The 21,042-nt window shown below is 39.8% G+C and overlaps 1 protein-coding gene across 11 annotated transcripts in view; it reads right to left on the bottom strand.

Moving 5' to 3' along the window:
* Window positions 1-21,042, bottom strand: part of Npc1a (Niemann-Pick type C-1a) — a 63,590-nt gene that overhangs the window by 14,095 nt on the left and 28,453 nt on the right. For 6 of the 11 annotated variants that reach the window (XM_028173511.2, XM_028173515.2, XM_028173512.2 and 3 more), the window contains exons 3-19: window positions 15,762-15,981; window positions 15,188-15,267; window positions 14,127-14,336; window positions 12,994-13,186; window positions 11,672-11,743; window positions 10,100-10,297; window positions 9,602-9,743; window positions 9,321-9,445; window positions 8,734-8,914; window positions 7,734-7,905; window positions 6,897-7,158; window positions 5,920-6,121; window positions 5,305-5,505; window positions 3,912-4,080; window positions 2,599-2,836; window positions 1,678-1,815; window positions 371-576 (exon numbers count right to left, since the gene is read on the bottom strand). In XM_028173511.2, coding sequence (XP_028029312.2) covers window positions 371-576; window positions 1,678-1,815; window positions 2,599-2,836; window positions 3,912-4,080; window positions 5,305-5,505; window positions 5,920-6,121; window positions 6,897-7,158; window positions 7,734-7,905; window positions 8,734-8,914; window positions 9,321-9,445; window positions 9,602-9,743; window positions 10,100-10,297; window positions 11,672-11,743; window positions 12,994-13,186; window positions 14,127-14,336; window positions 15,188-15,267; window positions 15,762-15,981 — 3,009 coding nt within the window. The remainder of the gene's footprint in view (window positions 1-370; window positions 577-1,677; window positions 1,816-2,598; window positions 2,837-3,911; window positions 4,081-5,304; window positions 5,506-5,919; window positions 6,122-6,896; window positions 7,159-7,733; window positions 7,906-8,733; window positions 8,915-9,320; window positions 9,446-9,601; window positions 9,744-10,099; window positions 10,298-11,671; window positions 11,744-12,993; window positions 13,187-14,126; window positions 14,337-15,187; window positions 15,268-15,761; window positions 15,982-21,042) is intronic. The other 5 variants (XM_089737647.1, XM_028173516.2, XM_089737658.1 and 2 more) reach the window with 2 other exon arrangements.

Below are 21,042 nucleotides of genomic sequence, written 5' to 3'. Positions count from 1 at the left end.
CTTTTAACAGTAGAATGGCTACCATGCCCTTCAAACTGAAATGCATTATTGTTTCACGGCAGAAATAGGCAGGGTGATGGTACCTACTCGCGCGGACTCACAAGAGACTCCTACAACCAGTAATCACGCAAATTATAATTTTGAAGGTTTGATTTTTATTACACGATGCTATTTCTTCACCGTTGAAGTCAATCGTGAACATTTGTTAAGTACGAATTTCATTACAAAAATTGGTACCCACCTGCGGAATTCGAACACCGATACATCGCCACATATGCACCGGACGTGTTATTCTTTAGGCTACGACGATTTCTAAACTTATTTTTCGACTTATTTCAAGGCATCGGCAACAGCTAAGCCGGTGAGGTACCTGGTAGTAGGTGGCGCCGATGCCGGTGGTGTTCTGGCTGTGCGAGCGCAGGTTGACGGCGTGCGAGTAGGCCGCGTGGCCTCCCTTGACGCAGCGGCTCGACGGGTTGTCCTGCAGGAAGTACGGCAGGTACGTGCTGAAGTCCTGCGGGCTGGGACGCTCTTCCGGCTGCACCAACTTTATGTTGCAAGCGGCACAATCCTCGGCTGCAATCGTAATGCACACGATATTATAACGACCACAGTGTAACGGGTACGTCGCTCAACCCTCACAGTGATGCGAGTATATCGTCGTTGTCAAACCAAAATCTGCTATGTGCACTTTTTGAGATTTTTACTGTTTGACCTTGTCTTATAGTTTTTTTTTTATGATTGAAGGAGTACTGGTGGCTTGGAAACTTTTCCAGTGTCACCAGGACACGAGGGCCAGCAAAGGCTCAGCCAGGAGGGGTGGGATTTGCTAACAGCTGCGCGAGCGTCCGAAGGAGACCTAACAGCTCAAGAGCAGCTGCTTCACGAATGAATCTACTACCGGATCGAAATCGCGACCCGCTGAGAAGATCCGGCGAGAAACTCAGCGGGCTGTTTCATGGGTTAGGTTGCTTCTTATAGTTCACAGCCCTTTCTATCGTATAAAGAAACTGTTATGCGCCTAAAGCTTTCATTTGATATAGTTCTTAAAAAATCACCTTCATATAAAATTTTATACAAAAATGTTTTTACTCGTTAATAGAGTTTTTGCACATAGCAGATTTTGGTTTGACAGCGACGATATGCACTTATTACTGCCACTAAGTAGTCATGTGTTTCGGTTTGAACGAAGGGACAGGCGTCATAAAGCAATACGCAATCTCATATATCTACAAGTCTGGGTTTCGGTAACCACTTGGCAGCAAGAAACCTGTACACATATCGTCTTTTCGCATTAAAAGTGTACAATATCCAAAAATATTCGAAATTGAGTTAATATGCGGAATCATTTGGTATCACAAGTATTTTTCTCATGAGTACTGTCAAAAGAGCGTACCTAGTTTAGTTTTAATTATTTTGTTTTAGGTATTCCTATATTTTGACTACTATTAACAAAATGAATACATCATTTTATCGTACTTTAAAAGACAGATAATGTAACTGGTAAAAAATAAAAAATTTATGTTGCAAAGATGATTTAGTTATATTAAAAATATCACACGTTAAACCTTTAAAACACTATTCTGTAAGATTAGCAAGTTTTGAGATTAAACAGTTTTAATGCGAGAAGACGATATGTAGTGCAAACAAAACTAACAATATAGGAAAACGACTCACGTTGAGTGTCGCTGGGACAGAAGCTGTTGTTGGACTGGAAGTAGAAGCAGCACTCCGGTGAGACAGACCAGTCGAAGAAGTCGTCGAGCCAGGAGTTGGCTGGAGCCGCGATGTACGTGTCGGCCGGGCTGCGGGACGCTGCAATCCAACAAAATAATTTGTATATTGACGTCAACATTCAAGGGCGTTACATGATTTCTACGACAATCGCGTGCGCAAAGGGAATGTAGTGTCACTTTTTAATAACCAACAAAAAAAAATATAATAATTTCACACGGCTTTATTGTTGTTATAAATACTTAAATTACGCAATACAATTTTATCTTCCCAAATGTTAGAGTTAGCCTGTACATTGTATATTTGGTTTGTTCGATTTGTTTTTAAAAGTTGCCGATCGCGGTATGAATATAAACATCCACAGGAATGTCAAACCTTAGTCTAATATTGGAACTAAAGACTTTTTGCAAATGTCGTCGTGGTTCTTTTATCCAGATAAACCTGTATGTTTAGACGGTACGTGATTTTATCCCATATTAGAGTTAAGAGGCTGTGCAAAATATTGGTCGATAATTCGACCTCTGGGATATTTTTTTTCATAGCTGTACTCCTTCATTCTCAGACCCCATGGGCGTGGTTTATGATCAAGTTTATAAACACACATTGTTTAACAACATAGAGGATCTAGCTACAAATAAACTTCGCTGCGATGATGTACGGCGCCGGAACCGATGGATCATTTCAAACTATTCAATAATAATTAATTTTTTTATTTCTATTCATCTTTTTTTTTATTGCAGGCTTCTTGGCAGACGAGCATGCGGCCCACCTGATGGTGAGTGGTTACCGTCGCCCATGGACTTCAGCAATGCCAGGGGCAGAGCCTACCGCATATCTATTTTCTATGAAAAAAAATTTACAAACCAGCGTATATCTGCATGGCGAGACTGTCGGGTCTACAGAACCTGGAGCCGCACAGCAGGTTCTGCACGTCGGGGGTGGAGTAGTTCAGCTTGGCGTCCGTCTCGGCGTCCGTGAGCACAAAGTAGACCGGCGGACCGATGTTCAGATAGCGGTTCAGATGCTGGAAGTACTTCAACTGGAAACTGTCGTGGGGCATAGACAGCTCTTGGTCTAGTCCGATGTCGATGTGAGGCGCTACCTGAAATTTCAATCGGACAATTTTTTATTAGCAAAGTTTTTTTTTTATTACTTAGTTAGGTGGACGAGTTCACAGCCCACCTGGTGTTAAGTGGTTATTGGAGCCCATAAACGTAAATGCGCCACCCCTGACCTTTAGATATAAGTATGACCTTAAGATATAAGTTCTAAGATCTCAAGTATAGATACAACGGCTGCCTCACTCTTCAAGCCGAAAAGCATTAATGCTTTACGGCAGAAATCGGCAGAGCCGTGGTATACTCCGCACGCGAGCTCCGAGGATTCGGGCGGGCGTGCACCGCGCCCGAGCGTCGCTTCATACCCCGCACTCTCCCAGTACTAGTGTTGACCTTAACGTGAGAGTACGCTTACCGACGCGTTGTTTTTAATTTTGCGATAGCAGTGTTAATTACGGGTGATTTCTAATATAAATAGTCTTACACTTATCAGTCTTCTTGTTTGCATAAATAGCTATTTAATTTGATGAAAAAGGAATGGCGAGCATAATAAACATGTCTGGCAAATGCTTGGCAATGCCTTTGCAAAAGGCATTAGAGGAATATTACTGGCAAAAGGATGGCTTAATGGGGGATGTTGTCGAATCTTTTATTATTGAAGTATGTGAGGAGAGTGACATCAAGAGGAGAGTACAACAAATTCTTCAACTAGTGATTAATCTGATTGCGAGAGTAATTTATAAGATTTCACGTTCATTTTGTTCAATAAAAATCAGTTCATTAAATTAAATTCATACGTGATCAATTGTTTTTTTTTTTTTCAAGTACATAATGCCCTCATAAAACTATTTTATAATTTACACTCGCACGGAGGCTTAAGATGTGTTAGTATCGATAGCGCAATATTGACTAATACAACACTAGCTCATTACGTCAACATTCCTTAAAAATCTTCGGAGCTCGCGCGCAGACTGTACCTACCCGTGCGGACTCACGAGAGGTCCTACCACCAGTAAATACATATTGTAGCTTCAAGTAATCAATGTGAAATTACCAAGCGATCTTAACATTTTACAAGATATTCTAACATGTAAATAAGTGATGCAAGCAGTTACTTACAGCAACAGACGAGCAGAGCCAAGCGAAGAATATGATCATGACTGAGGCTCTGACTTCCCTCTTCATCAGGAAAGGTACATAGAAATGTTGAAACAGGTTGTACAATGCTCCTTCACCTTGTTCTGCCAGGTCTGTTTTGGTGCCCCGCAGACAGCAGAATATATCGAACCTGGTATACAAAATAGTTGTAAATCAGTTTCCTACTGTTTAGTACTTATATTTCTCGACCTCAATACATCGCTTTCATTGAAGATATCGCAAGGGGCATAATTGATACCTCCTATCATGTTATGTGAAATTTGAAATCGTAAGCATTCACTGCTGAAAAGTTCGTAATGGAAATATTTTAAAGCTAAATATTAAATTGCGATGAATTTGAACCTTTAAGTCGTGAAGGCCCAAAAGATAAGGCGCAGTCGTATCGAATAATGCGCCTGTACGGGTGTGGGGTGTGTTCGAACCCTGCAGTCAGGTACCAATTTTTCTAACGAAGTCGTACTTAACAGGTGTTCGCGAGTAATAAAATCCAAACCCGCAAAAATTCTAATTTGCATAATGATCGGTGGTGGGGCGCCTCAGCCCGCGTCAGTTTCCTATTTCTGCCGCGATGTAGCCACTCCTTCGGGTCTGAAGGCACGACCGTTATACTGTACAGCTGAGACTGAGGTGGCGACGGCACTCACGCTAGGTCTATCTAACTACATTATTTAGGCAAGTCAAGTTTTGGTACATCCATCCAAAAAATTAAAAGAAAAAATAATTTGGTCATTAAATCCATTTTCGGTGATGTCGGTGCAGCGGGTCAGCAGGACGTGTAATTACGTGTAAATTCCGGCCACGATTCGCTGTGACCATCGCTTAGTACAATGTTTACAACGGTACAAAGTTCCAACTCGATTAGATAAGGGTTATAACCCATACACATGAATATTTAAAAAATAATCTAATATTTAAAAAAAAAAGACGTGCCCACTGAGTTTCTTGCCAGTTTTTCTCAGGACGGAGACTAGTTTTTGTGAACTGGCGGTAATTCTTTTTGACGTTCAACAAGTATGTGCTTTCATTTATGTTGAATAAAAATGTTTTTTTTTTATTGCTTAGATGGGTGGACGAACTCACAGCCCACCTGGTGTTAAGTGGTTACTGGAGCCCATAGACATCTACAACGTAAATGCGCCACCCACCTTGAGATATAAGTTCTAAGATCAGTCATCAGTATAGTTACAACGGCTGCCCCGCCCTTCAAACCGAAACGCATTACTGCTTCATAGCAGAAATAGACCGGGCGGTGGTACCTATCTGCGCGGACTCGCAAGAGGTCCTACCACCAGTATAGTTTTTGGTTTGATTTGTTCGAACGAAGTCACAGGAGCACAGTTGTTGAGAGCCTGACCTGTTGTCGAGCTGTCGGCGCGTGTCGAGCGCCAGCAGCGCCACGAAGCAGGTGACCTGCAGCAGGAAGTCCACGAGCAGCGCCACGGCGGCGTACAGCGCGAAGGCGCGCACGGCCGGCATGTCGCTCAGCGCCCCCAGGAAGAAGCACACCGACTCCGACACCGACGTCACGAACATCGACGGGCCCACCTTGCCGAGCCTGCAACGCGCGCACCGCAACCTCACATTACTATTGCTCCTACCCACCTTTGAAACGATGCATAAATATAATGGTGTTTTAGTTTATGCAAAGTAAAAAAAAACATGCGTACCAATTCACAGGTGGTAGAAGTGAAACCTTCAAAAATTAAAATACAATTATCCTAAATGTCTAAGTATCTGTACAATGTTGTCATTAGTAAATAATTGTAAATCATCTTTTATAGTATGAGATAGCGCCCTCTGTGAATTGATATTTTAACTTCACGTATAATGTGTGTTCTATCTCATTCTCTCGCCGGCTGAATCCTGTACATTTATGTGTTTGTGTCTCTATGGACTTATTTTTTCGTTTCATCGAGTTTGAAATCACAACGATTCTAAAGAAGTTTCACTTCAATTAGTGCCGACGTACATTCTACCGATGTGTTGCTCGACGGTCTCGTCGGGGCGGCGCGGCTCGCGCTGGTGGGTCTGCACCAGGATGAAGATGTTGTCGACGCCGACGGCCAGCACCAGGAACGGGATGACCTCCACGATGATGAGCGTGGCCGCCACTCCATAGAACCCAAAGATGCCCATAGAGCACACCACAGACGCCAACACGATAACCACACCTGCAAATCAAAACGGATTTCAATTTTTATGCATACTTTTACGCAGTACACCTGTACGTAGATGTAATACGTTAGATCAGATCCCGTTATAGACTCGAATATAAGCGGCATACGGAGGTACCGAGTTAACTTTAAACAGAAAATATACGTGCGTGAAAAGTTCTTGTTTATTTATCTTTAAGGTTAAGACAGTTAACAGATAGTCAAGATTATTTTTTAGGATTATATGTAGATTTTAGTTTAGTATCTTTATAGTAATAGATGATTCATTCGAGAATTACACATTGAGTCGTAAAACTCGCACCAACAAGGTTGACTTCTATTTTTTTTTGAATGATGTTTTCATGAAACAATATAATATATGAACTACTTTACAGATTCTTGCAAAATAATAAATGTGTTAAAAGCTATTATTTCACCACATACATGTACAGGGTAAATAAATATTTTTAAGATATAAATTTTCCGTTAACATCATCAAACTTTTCGAAATAAGGTCCCATCACATACGAAAATATTACAAAACGGAACACGCATCTGATGGTGTTCTTTATAATTTATTTTAAAAGTAAAATCCATAATGTATTGTGTGGACTAATAAATTAATTCAAGCCGAAACGCATTACTGCTTCACGGCAGAAATAGGCAGGGCGGTGGTACCTACCCGTGCGGACTCACAAGAGGTCTTACCACCAGTAATTACAACTTTGCGGGTTTGATTTTTATTACACGTGGGTTTGATAGATTTGCAGATGCAGTTCGTTGGAGGACTGACCGCCGAGCCCGAGCGTGATCTTGCTGTCGATGAGCAGCCGCGAGAAGGTGGTGAAGCGGCCGAGCGCGATGGCGATGTACGCGAACATGATGAAGTAGGACACGAGGATGGTGTACACGTCCGACTTGGACTCGCGGTCCAGCTCGTCCTCGATGGAGCGCTCCGACGTGTACGCGATGTCCATGTAGCCCGGCATCGCCTTCTCCGTGTAGTTCTTCATGAACGCAATGAACGTCTTCTCCCACTCGAGTGCTTGTTTCAGCTGTGGACAAATAAAGTGTCGTCAACTAACGTCGGCCCGGCTGTTCCCTTCGCGACGAGACAAAGATTTAATGCATCGTGCGTCGTCGTATGTTATTTTATTTTTTTATGTATTGAAAAAACTATCATCTCTATGGTCCCAATTTCTGAACATTTGGAATTAGTTTTCTTTGATCGACATGTTTTTGTCGCGAAGCAGTAAAGTTTTGCGATTTGAAGGGTGAGAAGCCATTGTACCGTTGAGAGCTCAGCCTCATGTCTTCAGGTGGTGACGCAACTACTTGGTTATTTCTACTGGCTTCGATAACCACTAAACTCAAGCGGGCAGTGAGCTTGAACGCAGGCCTGCGCAATAAATAGTAACGAGTAGCGATTGTATTGTTTATAGGCTCTGTGTGGCTCATGGAACACCTCATCTGTCTATGAATACGTCAGTGCAAAATGGAAATATGTTGTAAATTGAATCTTTTATAATTATAAATTATAATTATTATAAAAAACTTAATTTATTCATTATTAAAATATGCCAATCGCACCGTTCGATGCGACCCATCAATAATGTGACAGCGGTGGTACCTGAGACTTGTCCTGCTTGTTGTTGACGAGGAAGGTGAGGATGAGTGCCTGCGCGCGGTGGTAGGGCGCGTGGGCAGAGAGCTGGTCGCCGCGCGGCAGGAAGCCGCCCAGCGCCACGCCGGGCAGGACGGGCCCGCCGTACGACGACAGGCAGTCCACCGAGATCGGATTGCTGCCGAGGGAACATTCAACTCCTTATTACTTTGTCTTCGGTTTTCGCGAATCAAAGACAGAATTAAAACTACATTTACGATTTAATCTCCTCTTTTAAATTGTCGTTATATTCTTTCCGATGCTTCGAATAAATTAAACCTAAAAGTATAGAAATATTTTTTATAGAAAAATAGACGGTAGTTAGCTCAACATTAAAATGTCGACGAATAACAATATAATGATAATTTAAAAAAGGCGAGGTCAAAAGTTGTTTTCTTCATAATATACATATTATCGCTAAATCCATGTAGATTACTATAAGCGTTCTCTGTTTAGATGTCTCTGGCAACACGCAATCTGGACTCGCTGGCTCAGATCAGTGACCGCGGGATTTTTTGGCGGGAACGCGAGGAGTGAAGTTGTGTGTTTTGTTTTACTTTGCCTATTTAGTGTTTCTTCAGGTTTAAATATGTAATAACGGTGGTTTATTAACTGTTTAGTATCTGTGAAAGTGCACAAATGTAGGAAAATAAAACAAAGCCACTGGATGTAACATCTCGGGATCCTCCAAAAAGTCCACTGAAAAAATCTCAGTATATGACCACCATTTTACTGAGATTATATTTCATCCCAGTTGATTAGTGTCTCAAATTATGCACCTTCGTTTCATTTCATTTCACTCGATATAATTTTTCATAAAAATCAGAATATAAATTAAAATAAGACATGACTTAAAGGTCTTAGTTACCAGGTCATAAAATCCCTTAAAAAAATCAGGCGCGGTTCGTCGACGACCGATTAACTCTCGAGACAAGCAAATGAATAAAGAGTGCGCAACGAGCTTCACCTGGAGCACTGCAGGATCTTGTCCAGGTGTTCGTTGTCGTCGTAGGAGAACTCGGACTTGTCGTTCTGCCACCAGCCCCACACGCTCTGCAGCACGCAGTCCTTGCTGGTGACGGGGCCGCGGAAGGGCGACGACAGCGGCGCGTAGCAGATGTTCTGGATCCCGGACTCGTTGCCGAGCTCTGCGGGGCGACACATGCAATGCATTACCGCAATGCTACCGGCAGTTAACGACTCGTTCGGCACCTAGTGAGTTCATTTTTTCCCTACCTATGCTGATAGCCTTGAGAGGCTATTTCAGCTTCGCCCTAACGTGTGTAGGTGAGCTCACGGGGCTCAAACCGGAGTGTTGCTAACACTGACCCTAGCAAGAGCAGTGCTTCGCAGAATCTACCACCGGATCGGAAACTCAGTGGGCTGTGTCTATGGGTTAATTCGCTAGTCGAGCCCTTCGTCGCAAGCGACGGGTTCGACGAGGACGGCGACCGGTGCTTGTGATACCTAAAAGCACCGTTAATGGAGAGGGGGAGGGGGAACAGTTTCAGTGTATGACAAATGAACGTACTGGGAGTATTGATTGGAACTTACCTAAGATCTTGGACTGCAGGTCGAACACGTCCAGCATGAAGGTGGCGTTGAACACCGGCCCGAACGTCAGGTTCGCGTGTTCGATCTCGGGCAGACCTTTCGAGCTGATTATTAACATTTCTGTCCTGTGGAAAATAATACAAACGTTTCTTTCCAAATTCAATTCTCATCGAAAATATTTATTCATTGTAAATAGAAATTTATAAATTAATTCAGAAAGAAGTAATTTAGAATGACGAGAGCGGGTTTGTGGTTTGTGACGTCATCGCCGTGCGTAGTACCTGTAGAAAGGTTCGAAGTAGGAATCGAACCGCTGCCTCTCGACCCTGGAGCGCGAGGTGGGCGAGGCCCACAGCTCCACGGGGTCGGTGGTCACCTGCATGTACGTGATGCCGGAGCCGAGGATCACCACAACGCACAAACCTGAAACAAACATGTATTTAGTACATACGCATTTTGTTACACGACCATTTGTATAGCTGTGTGTGCGTGTGTGACCCCGCCCGGGCCGTCGCCGGGACTCATACGGCTAAGTACCCGTATAGGTATTTGAGAGTAGTGTGGGCTGATGAGATGATGAGAGATAAGAGACCGAGATGATTACTACTGACCGATAATGGAGGAGTCAGCATCCATCGACGGCCTATCTGCATATTCAGATTACTAATATGGTTTCTAAATGTTTGCGCGCTTCTGGTGTAAGCATCACTACCATCATATGAAAATATACTTTTATAAGATTGTATGCAAAAAATGAATGTGTTTTATTAATGACTGACCAGAGAAGAGGACCAGCCAAGGCGAGGAGGCCATGACGCAGCCCCACCACTGGAAGAAGTCTTCAATTTTGGATTCCGTCGCAGCACCGAGCTTCTCGAGGAACGTCGCGTCTGTCTCGTCGCCATCGGTGGCCTCCATGGTCCAGCGCGTGCCCGACGCGTTTGTTCCCATCTCTTGATTGTTGTCTGAAGACACACCTGCCGTGTTCAACAAACAATTTAATTCGGTTAAAAATAAGTACAGTCGAAGAAAACACCAATCGAATTTCTATATTATGCTTGTTGAATTAAACAATTTCTTATATCAGGGTCATAAGTTTTGCAAAGAAAACTTGATTGGACGACTGTTCTAATTTACCACCGTCAAAAGCGTATAAAAACACGTATAAACACATGAAGCAAAAAAAAAGTTAGTAGTATTAGTGTAAATCAAAATAATAAATATAAAAAAATCATTTAAAGATGTATATATATTAAAGCGTATAACAGGTCGTATGTTCAGTGAAGTAGACAGTCTGACAACAGTCAAAGGAGGGGGCTGAATAAAAAAAATAGTTTCCTATGAAAATCTAAAATGAAGGACAATATTACACATAATATATACAGAATTTACAAGTTTTACTAATAAGCTCAAATCTAAAACATGCGATCCCTCGACCGATTTAAAAATGAATGAACGCATTTGTACTTAATATGTTGTTACTGTTATGTAAAAATATCCATTAAAACATTAACATGCTTCCAAAGTGATCGTTGTAAATATACAGCGACCCTTTATCAATGGGATACCGCTTTTGTTTTCACTAGTACTACCCGTCGGGAATATCTGCGAGCCTGGCTTAATGACGTCATGCAAACTAGGGAGACCGCAAAAAAAATTCAATATGTTGGAAAAAAATACCAGATGTAAAATTTAAAAATATTTTATTTAGGTATGTACTTTTTTACACACTTTTAAACAACTTTTACATCAATATGTACTGTCCAATCGGCAAAATGAAAGAACCGTGTTTTTTTATTACTTTCAAAGAATTCAATTACTTTGAGCACTAAATTCCGCACTGCACTATGTACGGTTCTACCCATCTTACAATAAAATACTAAATAAATACTAAAAATTTATTATTATTTCACTGAACAGAGAAACAATATACAAGAATGAGATTATGAAAGTAAGAATAATTAATACACGTGCGTCCGCACTTGCGTTGGCAATGGTACTTAGGCGACGGCGAGGCGATGCGTGGGGAAGCGAGAGGCGAAGCACATTCCAGCCGGGTGCGCAGAATATTTCCGTTTTTTTTTATTCCCTACCTAAGCTGATAGCCTTGAGAGGCTATTTCAGCGTAACCTTAACTAGTAGGTGAGCTCACGGGGCTCAAACTGGAGTGATGCTATCACTGACTCTAGCAAGAGCAGTGCTTCGCAGAATCTACTACCGGATCGGAAACGCGAACCAATGAGAAGATCCGGCGAGAAACTCAGTGGGTTAAATATTTCCGACGGGTTGTACATGATGTCGTGGCGGGCGTGGCGGGCACGTGTGCGTGCGTGAGTGCGTGTGCGCCTTACCGTGCGTATGCAGTAGGGGCGGGTACGTACTGGCGCGGCGCTCGTGCAGCGGGCTCGTCTCGGGGCCGCACTCTGTCCAACACCATTGTTACTACCACCGGCACCTTATCCACCTCGCTTAATTCAGTTCAGTCCACCAAAACATTCATCGAGAGTTCATAGAATTATAAATCAGTTTTCTAAGGTGGATAAGGTACGTTTATGCGGTATGTTAGCTTTTATCTACATTTGAATTCAACCTTCACCTTTCAATGAAAATTCAACGGAAATTAGTGTTTGTATTATTAGGTTTGTAATTCTAATGAAAGATGAAAATTTAAAAAAATAATCTAGTGTAACATTACAGAGCCTAGTGCCGAATGCACTCAAACTATTTGCCGGCCGACTCGTACGCTACTTGACATAGGGATCATAATTCCAGAACATTAACACTGCAAACGAGTGCTGTGTGCTGCACCAATTCTATTAATTTGGTAAACGTTTTAGGTCGTTCATTATTTTAAAAGTAAATTAGCTCTTAACCTTTTGAGTGCGAACCCTCGATATGTCGACTCTCTATGGATACATATAAAATGGGGAGCGTTGGAATATCGACTATTTGCGCAGTTCGATTATGGGTATTAGATATCGACCTGTACCAAATGTGTTTTAACGCACACACGTATAACGTTTTTAATAAGTTAATAACATTTATAAATAACCATTTAAAATTATTTTACATTTAGTATTGATTTTTGTATTTTTTAAGCAAAAAATTTTCTATAATACTTTTTTTCAAAAATTCCTTAACAATTTCTGCAAAATATGTGAAAACAAGCTCAGCACTAAAATGATTAATATGAAAACCTGGCAAGCGCTATATAATAAAAAATAAAAATAAATTAAGCCTCTTTTAACTATACAGTGTTCTTAGAGGACCGCTCCGAGCGTCGGTCGTGCTTCGACTGACAAGATCAAACATGGCGGCTTTCGACATGTTTATTTTGTTAATTGTCACTTAGCCAAGCATTGTACTATGAAGATCAATTCATGGTAATCTTTTTCAATGACCCTTATGAATTGCGCGTACATGATATATTATAAAGCTAATATTAATAGGGAGTCTACTCCTTCACCTTATTACACATGAGAATAAGGAAATAATGAATTATAGGTATTACAAAACTTAATTCTAAATGCATTGTTTGGATGCATTAAATACATGATTCCACTAAATAGTAATATGGTAATATATTCCAAACACCATATAATAATAATTAACAATAAAATTGCCAATCGAAATTCAACTTTAATTACGAAAGAAAAAGGTAGAGAGTACTCACCAACGAGGTTTTCGGTTTGGTTGCAACAGAAAACGCCCGTGAGGAAAAGCGTGGAGAAGATACAGAAGACGATGGTCATGACGATTGCGTAGCCGTCGAAGCCCGCGATGGAGAAGGGCTGCGGGGGCGGAGGGCGCGGCGGGGGCGCGGGGCACGACGCCTCGCAGTCCAGGCACGAGCAGCCCGGCATGCCCTGGGAGAACACATCGACTTACAGGCACGGACGAACTACCCTCTCACCATATCCAAGCGATCGTTAATAAATTAGTATTGCAAATACCTTGATCCGTGAAAGTATATATAGCCTATTTTTAGACATATTCCAGTAAAATTAAGAAAAACAATTTGCTGATATTATTATGACTAAATCACAACCAACAAGCCAAAACTATAAAACGCTTAAAATAGCGGTATATTGAGAGGCATTAAGCAAAACGGGCTTTATCAAATATCGCAAGTGGTTTATCGTACAACAATTGCATAATTCTGTGATGACAAATTACGTCGATTTCGATAATAATGCTACGCCGGAAAAAGTAACGCCATTTGTCATCAAATAGCAAAAACGAAAATCAAAAGAACTAGTAATGTCGAGAACGTTCGAGAAGTGTAACGCCATCTATTATGAAATAGCGGAAATACATATCGAAACGTCTAGTACTACCGGAAATGTTCTAGATAATAGTAGACTTGTGATGTCGCCTATAAAAGTGTTGCAGATATGACATGAAGGCAGTTAGTAATCGAATCTACTCGAAGCGAATCAGCAAATGTTTTTTTTCGCTGATTTGCTTTACACTAAAGCTTTCTTTAAGTGTTCTGAGTATTAAATAGAGTTTTAATTTGTATTTCGGTGAGTTTTATTTATCTCGAACCCGAGCGCGTAACAATAATAATGATAATAAAGTATTATAGATTAATCCGGCAGCCGGTAGGCAGCGGTTTGGCCCGGTAGGCAGCGGCTTGGCTCGGTAGGCAGCGGCTTGGCTCTGCCCCTGGCATTGCTGAAGTCCATGGGCGACGGTAACCACTCACCATCAGGTGGGCCGTATGCTCGTCTGCCTACAAGGGCAATAAAAATAATAATAATAATAATAATCGTTTTGGCTACGTTTAGAAATTGCAATAATCACCTTCGTTCCGATATTGCAGGGCTCGGCTATCGGAGTGTAGGGCGTGTACCCATCGACGGGCACGTCAGTGGCCTTATAGTTAATCTGGAAGGGCACTTGAAAGTTGGAAGCGTCCCCCATGTTATCGAACCAACGTTGCGCCGAGCACGCGTCTCCCCACTGACCGCACATCACCTTTATGGATCGCTCGTTTGTTGACGTAAGCTTAACCTAAAATTATAAAAGAAAAAAACACTACAGCTTCAGCTGCACATCTTTAAGTTTCCTTTACGTCGGTTTATCTAATTACAGCGTCTTTAGAAATGCGCTTGAGTTACCATCGTTATCCCAATCCGCCTTGAATACAGAATAAGAGTACTTTTTACTGGTGGTAGAACCTCTTGTGAGTCCGCGCGGGTACCACCGCCCTGCTTAATTCTGCCGTGAAGCAGTAATGCGTTTCGGTTTGAAGGGCGGGGCAGCCGTTGTAACTATACTTGAGACTTTAGAACTTATCTCAAGGTGGGTGGCGCATTTACGTTGTAAATGTCTATAGGCTCCAGTAACCACTTAGCACCAGGTGGGCTGTGAGCTCGTCCAGCCATCTAAGCAATAAAAAAAAAAAAAAAAAAACTTCACAGTTTCAAAGATAACAGTTGCTTCATCCATAGGAAACATGATATTATGTGGCTCCCTGCCCTTGCAACAGATTGCGTGCTTATTTTGTGGCAAAAGGCAGGCAGGGTTATGGCAGTAACTCCTCAAATGCGACGACTTATAAATAAGATACTTCAATACTTTTTTTAAAAGTTCTTTAAAGAATCTAAAAAGTATTTCAAATCGAACTAAATAAAATACTAATAATTTCTTGTTCCTGATCAAGTAGTATAAAGATTGTATAGTCATCAGTCTTTGATACTTGAACTCTTGTGCGTTGACAGTTTGCCTTACACCCAATGACTTCTTCATTTCACTGAAGAGAGTTATAGAATAGAATTCCAAAACTGTCAAAGGTCCACTTTAGAAATGTATTGAATAAATTTTGTCCGTACTCAACCATTTCAATAACAATAAAAACTTACCTCAGAGCATGAGTTGTAGATGCCATCCATGAAAGTTTTACTCAGGTAGTAATCGATCTCCGATATCCTGCGATGTGTACCTTGAAATGAATAAAAACAATTTTATAGATATTATCCAAACAGAACCTGAAATAAAGACAAGTTGGAAAATTTGGAAAAACATTATTTATCAATCAGAACTCTATAAATTGTCTGAAAGTACATTTTTAAAGTTATATCTTCTCGTTGAACATGTGGATTCATTAATGCCTTCAGCTTGGATATTACTGGTGGTAGGACCTCTTGTGAGTCCACGCGGGTGGGTACCATCACCGTGCCTATTTCTGTCGTGAAGCAGTAATGCGTTTCAGTTTGAAGGGTGGGGGCAGCCGTTGTAACTATACTTGAGACCATAGAACTTATATCTCAAGGTGGGTGGTAAATTTGTGGATATCTATGGGCTTCAGTAACCACTTAACACCAGATGGGCTGTGAGCTAGTTCACCCAACAAAGCAATAAAAAAAATCTGGAAACGTGCGCTTACCAAATTCAATTACATAATTTGCGATCAGAACAAACAAAAACCCCACTCACCGTTGAACTGTTCTGTTTGAACTGGCTTCAAGTATTTGCTCTGATCGACGGCACAAGCCATTCCACAGATCGGCTTCAAAAAGTTCTGAAAGCACGTCGGGCATCTCCCCAGCAAATTTTCCGCAATGGCGATATTCACTTTGAGCTGGTTCAGTTGATCGTAATTGCAGCACGAATAACCTCCTTTGGCTATCTCGGGACAATATTGCTCAATTATTTTCTGTGAACAAACATTAATTTTTTTAATTATATTTATTCTAAATGTAGAATAGATAATTCTAGACATTTACTGGTGGTAGGACCTCTTGTCAGTCCGCGCGGGTAGGTACCATCACCGTGCCTATTTCTATCGTGAAGCAGTAATGCGTTTCGGTTTGAAGGGTGGGGCAGCCGTTGTAACTATACTTGAGATCTTAGAACTTATATCTCATGGTGGGTGGCGCATTTACGTTGTAGATGTCCATGGGCTCCAGTAACCACTTAACACCAGGTGGACTGTGAGCTCGTCCACCCATCTAAGCAATAAATAAAAAACATACAAAAAAACGGATGCCTTAAGATTGCGACGTTCCGGATGTCCGTATTCAACAATGATTCTACGATTTAACTCCTGTGGGCTAAGGCTTCAATGTCTGTGAGTAACGTATCTAATCCGTGTTCACAACCACTCTCAAAAGAATAAAACGAGTAACAAAAATAAAGGCAAAACAAGGGTAATCACTGACTGTAGGATATTAAAAGATCACGGTGGTAGGTACTAATGCAGAAATAGTCTGTTGTGAAGCATTTATGCGTACTAGGGTCAATACCGTCCTTACCATAAGGGCACACGGGGCCCGTGCACAGGGCCCCTATTCTCAGGGGGCCCCGAAAGACCGACAATTTCTCTCACACGTTTATTATCAAAACATTTTTGTCGAGCACATTACACTTTTTTCACAAATCAGTAGTCAGAAGGTATTTTTTACAAGGCATATACTATGCCTATAATAGAAGATTTTGCTCAACAGAAATCCCGGAAACCGTTATCGAAATCGTAACCAAAAAACCAGCAGCATTCTAATATCATTAATGACATATTATATCATACTGTATTTGATTACCTATAATAAATGGTCATACTCATTAAAAAAATGTAATTCGCTTTTACTTTCCAAAAGGGCCGCAAATTCTTGGGTGCCCAAGGGCCCCACCCTAGTTTAAGACGTCCCTGACTAGGGTACCAGGTATAACTGCGGGTAAACTATAGTGTATATGGGCGCAAACGCCACTATTGACAATAATTAACATAATAATATATAGTTTAGTTTATTCTATGTTATTGTTTATTTATTATTAACAAGAATAAACTGTTATTCTACCATATTTAATTAAGCAGACACTTTTTTGATGTGAAAATGTTCAGAATATGTTTAATGTTTATATTATTGTTTAAAAACACAAATGAATGTATAAATAATTAAATATTAATAAATCATAAATATTAATAATATATATTTTTTTATTGCTTAGATGGGTGGACGAGCTCACAGCCCACCTGGTCTTAAGTGGTTACTGGAGCCCATAGACATCTACAACGTAAATGCGCCACCCACCTTGAGATATAAGTTCTAAGGGTCTTAGTATAGTTACAACGGCTGCCCCACCCTTCAAACCGAAACGCATTACTGCTTCACGGCAGAAATAGGCAGAGTGGTGGTACCTAACCGCGCGAACTCACAAGAGGTCCTACCACCAGAAATTACGCAAATTATAATTTTGCGGGTTTGACTTTTATTACACGATGTTATTCCTTCACGGTGGAAGGCAATCGTGAACATTTGTTGAGTACGTATTTCATTAGAAAAATTGGTACCCGCCTGATATTCGAACATCGGTGCATCGCTCAACACGAATGCACTGGACGTCTTATCGCTTAGGCCACGACGACTTCTGACGACGAATAATTTATATTATTATATAATTAGCAATAATAATTTAATTAAGTATTGTAATTGTTATGCAATGATGTTGTTGGCGCCATCTATTATTAGGCTGGATAATAACAATGTTAGTTTATATTAGTTAAAGTAATTTATGTAAAATAAATTAATGTCAGTCATATAAAAATCATTTAAATATATATTGCGAAATTAAGCCATATTTTGTGAATTGTTTCGCAGTAATTACATTTGTTTGTATAAAGAAGTTGTACAACACCAAATGGCTAATTAAGTAAGAATAAGAACTAAGACGTGGCTTTTTGTAATAAACAAGTAATGTTAAAATTTTATAGAATTGTATTGTATTTTCATTGTAAAAGACCTTATGTGTGAAAACCCTGGCGTAACGCCAACATGGACGGCAGTCGCTACATAAAACAATTGAGACTTCGACCTGATACAACCACCGCTTGCTACCTTTCCACCCATTATTGCAAGATTTGTAAATATGACGACTAATTTACAATCGAGATGGCCATAATCTCACTGTCATTAAAGTGCGAGTATTACAACACAAAATTATAGAACGAAATAAATTATTTTTAATTATATTTTAATTTTATAACAAAATACACTGATTACTTTCATTTCGTAATTCACTGAATACAGACGATATCATACGATAGCCTGTCGTGTAATGGCGACAAATAAGAAGGACGGAGAAGTTCATTGCGTTCATTTTAATAAAGAACTCAATTTTATTGGGTATCGATTCAAACCAGAATCAACAAAATCGGTAATATTTTAGTGGAGTATTCGTGTTACAAATATATTAAAAATATACGCCTCTAACTGAGCACAAGCTCCTTCTTTTCTATTTAAATACGTTAAAAAAAATAAACAAACAGATAACTTCACACACCGAAAATAATTTATTACATTTCGATAAGATGAAGGAATCATTTTATGATTTAACGACTCATCCGAGAGATGAAAGACGCGTATTGGTTAGACGCAAAATCCGTACAATAATTACAACTCTATACTTACTGACCTGAAGGTTATCAAGCGGCCGGATGCCTTTATGAACGATACTTTATGTAAATAAATAATTATAAATTTTATTTCTAGTAGCCAATCTGTATTTATAATTAGAACGGGGAAGGAAGTGCCAAATTTCACATCAATAGGTAATGGCGTGACATTTGCATATCATCAATGTATTGTCGCGTTTTATCAAATCAGTCCTACTGTGTTTATGTAAAACTCTATAAATAACATAATAACAATGCATTAATTTTGTTTGAATAAAAATCTTGCATTGGATTCCATGTAGTCGGCACTTAATAGGGAATACATGAAACAACATGTTGAGCACAGAAAAATCATCAATATGGGTAATTAAAAACGTAAACAATTTGCAACAACAAAGAACCAAGTCGTAAAACAAACACGAAACTATCTATGCGCTAGCAAACCGCTTCAAGGATACCGACTCAACGTTATTTATCGCAACACAAATAAGTCTAATTAAAAACACGGCCCTAGAATACACTACATGAAAGTACCAGAAATATCATGTTAAGTTGGCCGACCATGAGCTCATCTGCCAATTTATATAATCGATATAATATACAAACATTTTTTAATAGAATTCTCAGTGTTGCAGAAAAGGCATTTAAACAACATTTTATGATATTATTCGACAAATACAGTGTAATGGCTTTTTTTGGTAAAACCTAATTTTTAGAATACGCTCCTTTCAGGAATAGCCAACAATCATCACTACAATTTATCGTTTTCGGAAAAGGTTCGTCCCTTGCAACTAAGTTGCCTATTGTAGTAATAGTAATAGTAATTGTAGTAATAGTAAGTGTTGCCGCCTATTGTACAAATGTATCTGTTTTTTTGATTGTTTTTTTTTTGAATGTAAATTGTGTTTTGGTGTGCAATAAAGTGTATTCTCTCTCTCTCTCTCTCTCTCTCTCTCTAAGTTGATATGAAGGTAGCTAATCGGAATCGGAATCCAAATTTTCTTTGATAACAGCGCACTTATCCCCTGTAATTGTTGATGTCTATGAGCATATGTTATCATTAGCTGGGTCGTATGATCTGCATATAAAGACTATAAAACATAAATAACTGCAAATAGCACGACTCAATTCCACTGATAAAACATATTCAACGCTTTGTTTTTCTTTGCAATCATCTCCACCACGTTTCTTTACAATCAAGATACACACGTGTCAAACAGCGGACAAACGTGATCGATGTTAAGAGAGTCGCTGGCTTGATACCAAGTCATCGAGTGACAATGATATCACACTTGCGATTTTACCGGAACGGCTATCTGTTTTGTTGTGTACGTCCAACGGATGACAGCCGGTGACGTCACAAGTTTTTTACCGTGAATCATAACTTGTTTGTAATGTGAAACTCTGATGCCTTTTCAAAGTTATATGACACAATGAGGTCGTCGTGTTTTATAAATAATGAACTAGTAGTATAAATAGTGAACGACTCGTATTAAAAAAATTATGACAGTAACATTTTTTTTGTTTGTTTTAGATTCATTGAATGTCCGTGCACGCCTAATGAGCGTGTCAATACGTATTACGAGAAAATAAATACTACAGAAATTCAAGAATGATGAAATGTAGCCATTTTAAGAGAAAAACTATTAAGTACAACCGTCTGTATTATATCATCATCATTATCCTGCCCTTCCCCAGTCACCTGGGGTCGGCGCAACATGTTTTCTCCTTCCATACTCTTCTATCATATACCATTTCTTCGCTCACTCCCCTCCTACCCATATCGTCTTTCACACAATCCATCCATTTCTTCTTAGGTCTACCTCTTCCTCTAAATCCTCCCACATTCATAGTTAACACTCTCTTAACAAGCTCGTTTTCATTTCGTCTGTATTATATATTGAAATGAAATTTATAAAACAATAGATATGTCTCCTCTGTCGCACAAATACACAAAGGTAGATAAAGTAAAATCTTCACTCTTAAAGTTTATCAAAAGTGGTTAGTTTTCACTTGAAAATTACACAACAGACTCTTATAAAGATTATATTAATATTAGAGATTATGAAATCGACATAGCATATTAATTGTTATCGCTAAACATAGGTAGGTAGTATATGTATGTATTTTTGTAGATATGTTTGACGAGACACATTCAGAACTAAAACTATTGCGTTGTAGTATTATTACAAGCGTGGAGTATAAACAGTCCTCCGCAAATATATAATATATACTACGCCTTGTCTGTGTCTTGTTTTTTAGACGACTAATATTAGGTGAATCTACTATATCGTCGTTGCAAAGTTGAAATTTCATATGTGTATA

This window comes from Bombyx mandarina, chromosome 03 (genome assembly GCF_030267445.1).
Source record: "Bombyx mandarina strain Sakado chromosome 03, ASM3026744v2".
In the NCBI taxonomy this organism is placed as follows: domain Eukaryota; kingdom Metazoa; phylum Arthropoda; class Insecta; order Lepidoptera; family Bombycidae; genus Bombyx; species Bombyx mandarina.
Note: the sequence above shows the minus strand (reverse complement) of the source record. Positions and strands in the feature narration are given on the sequence as shown.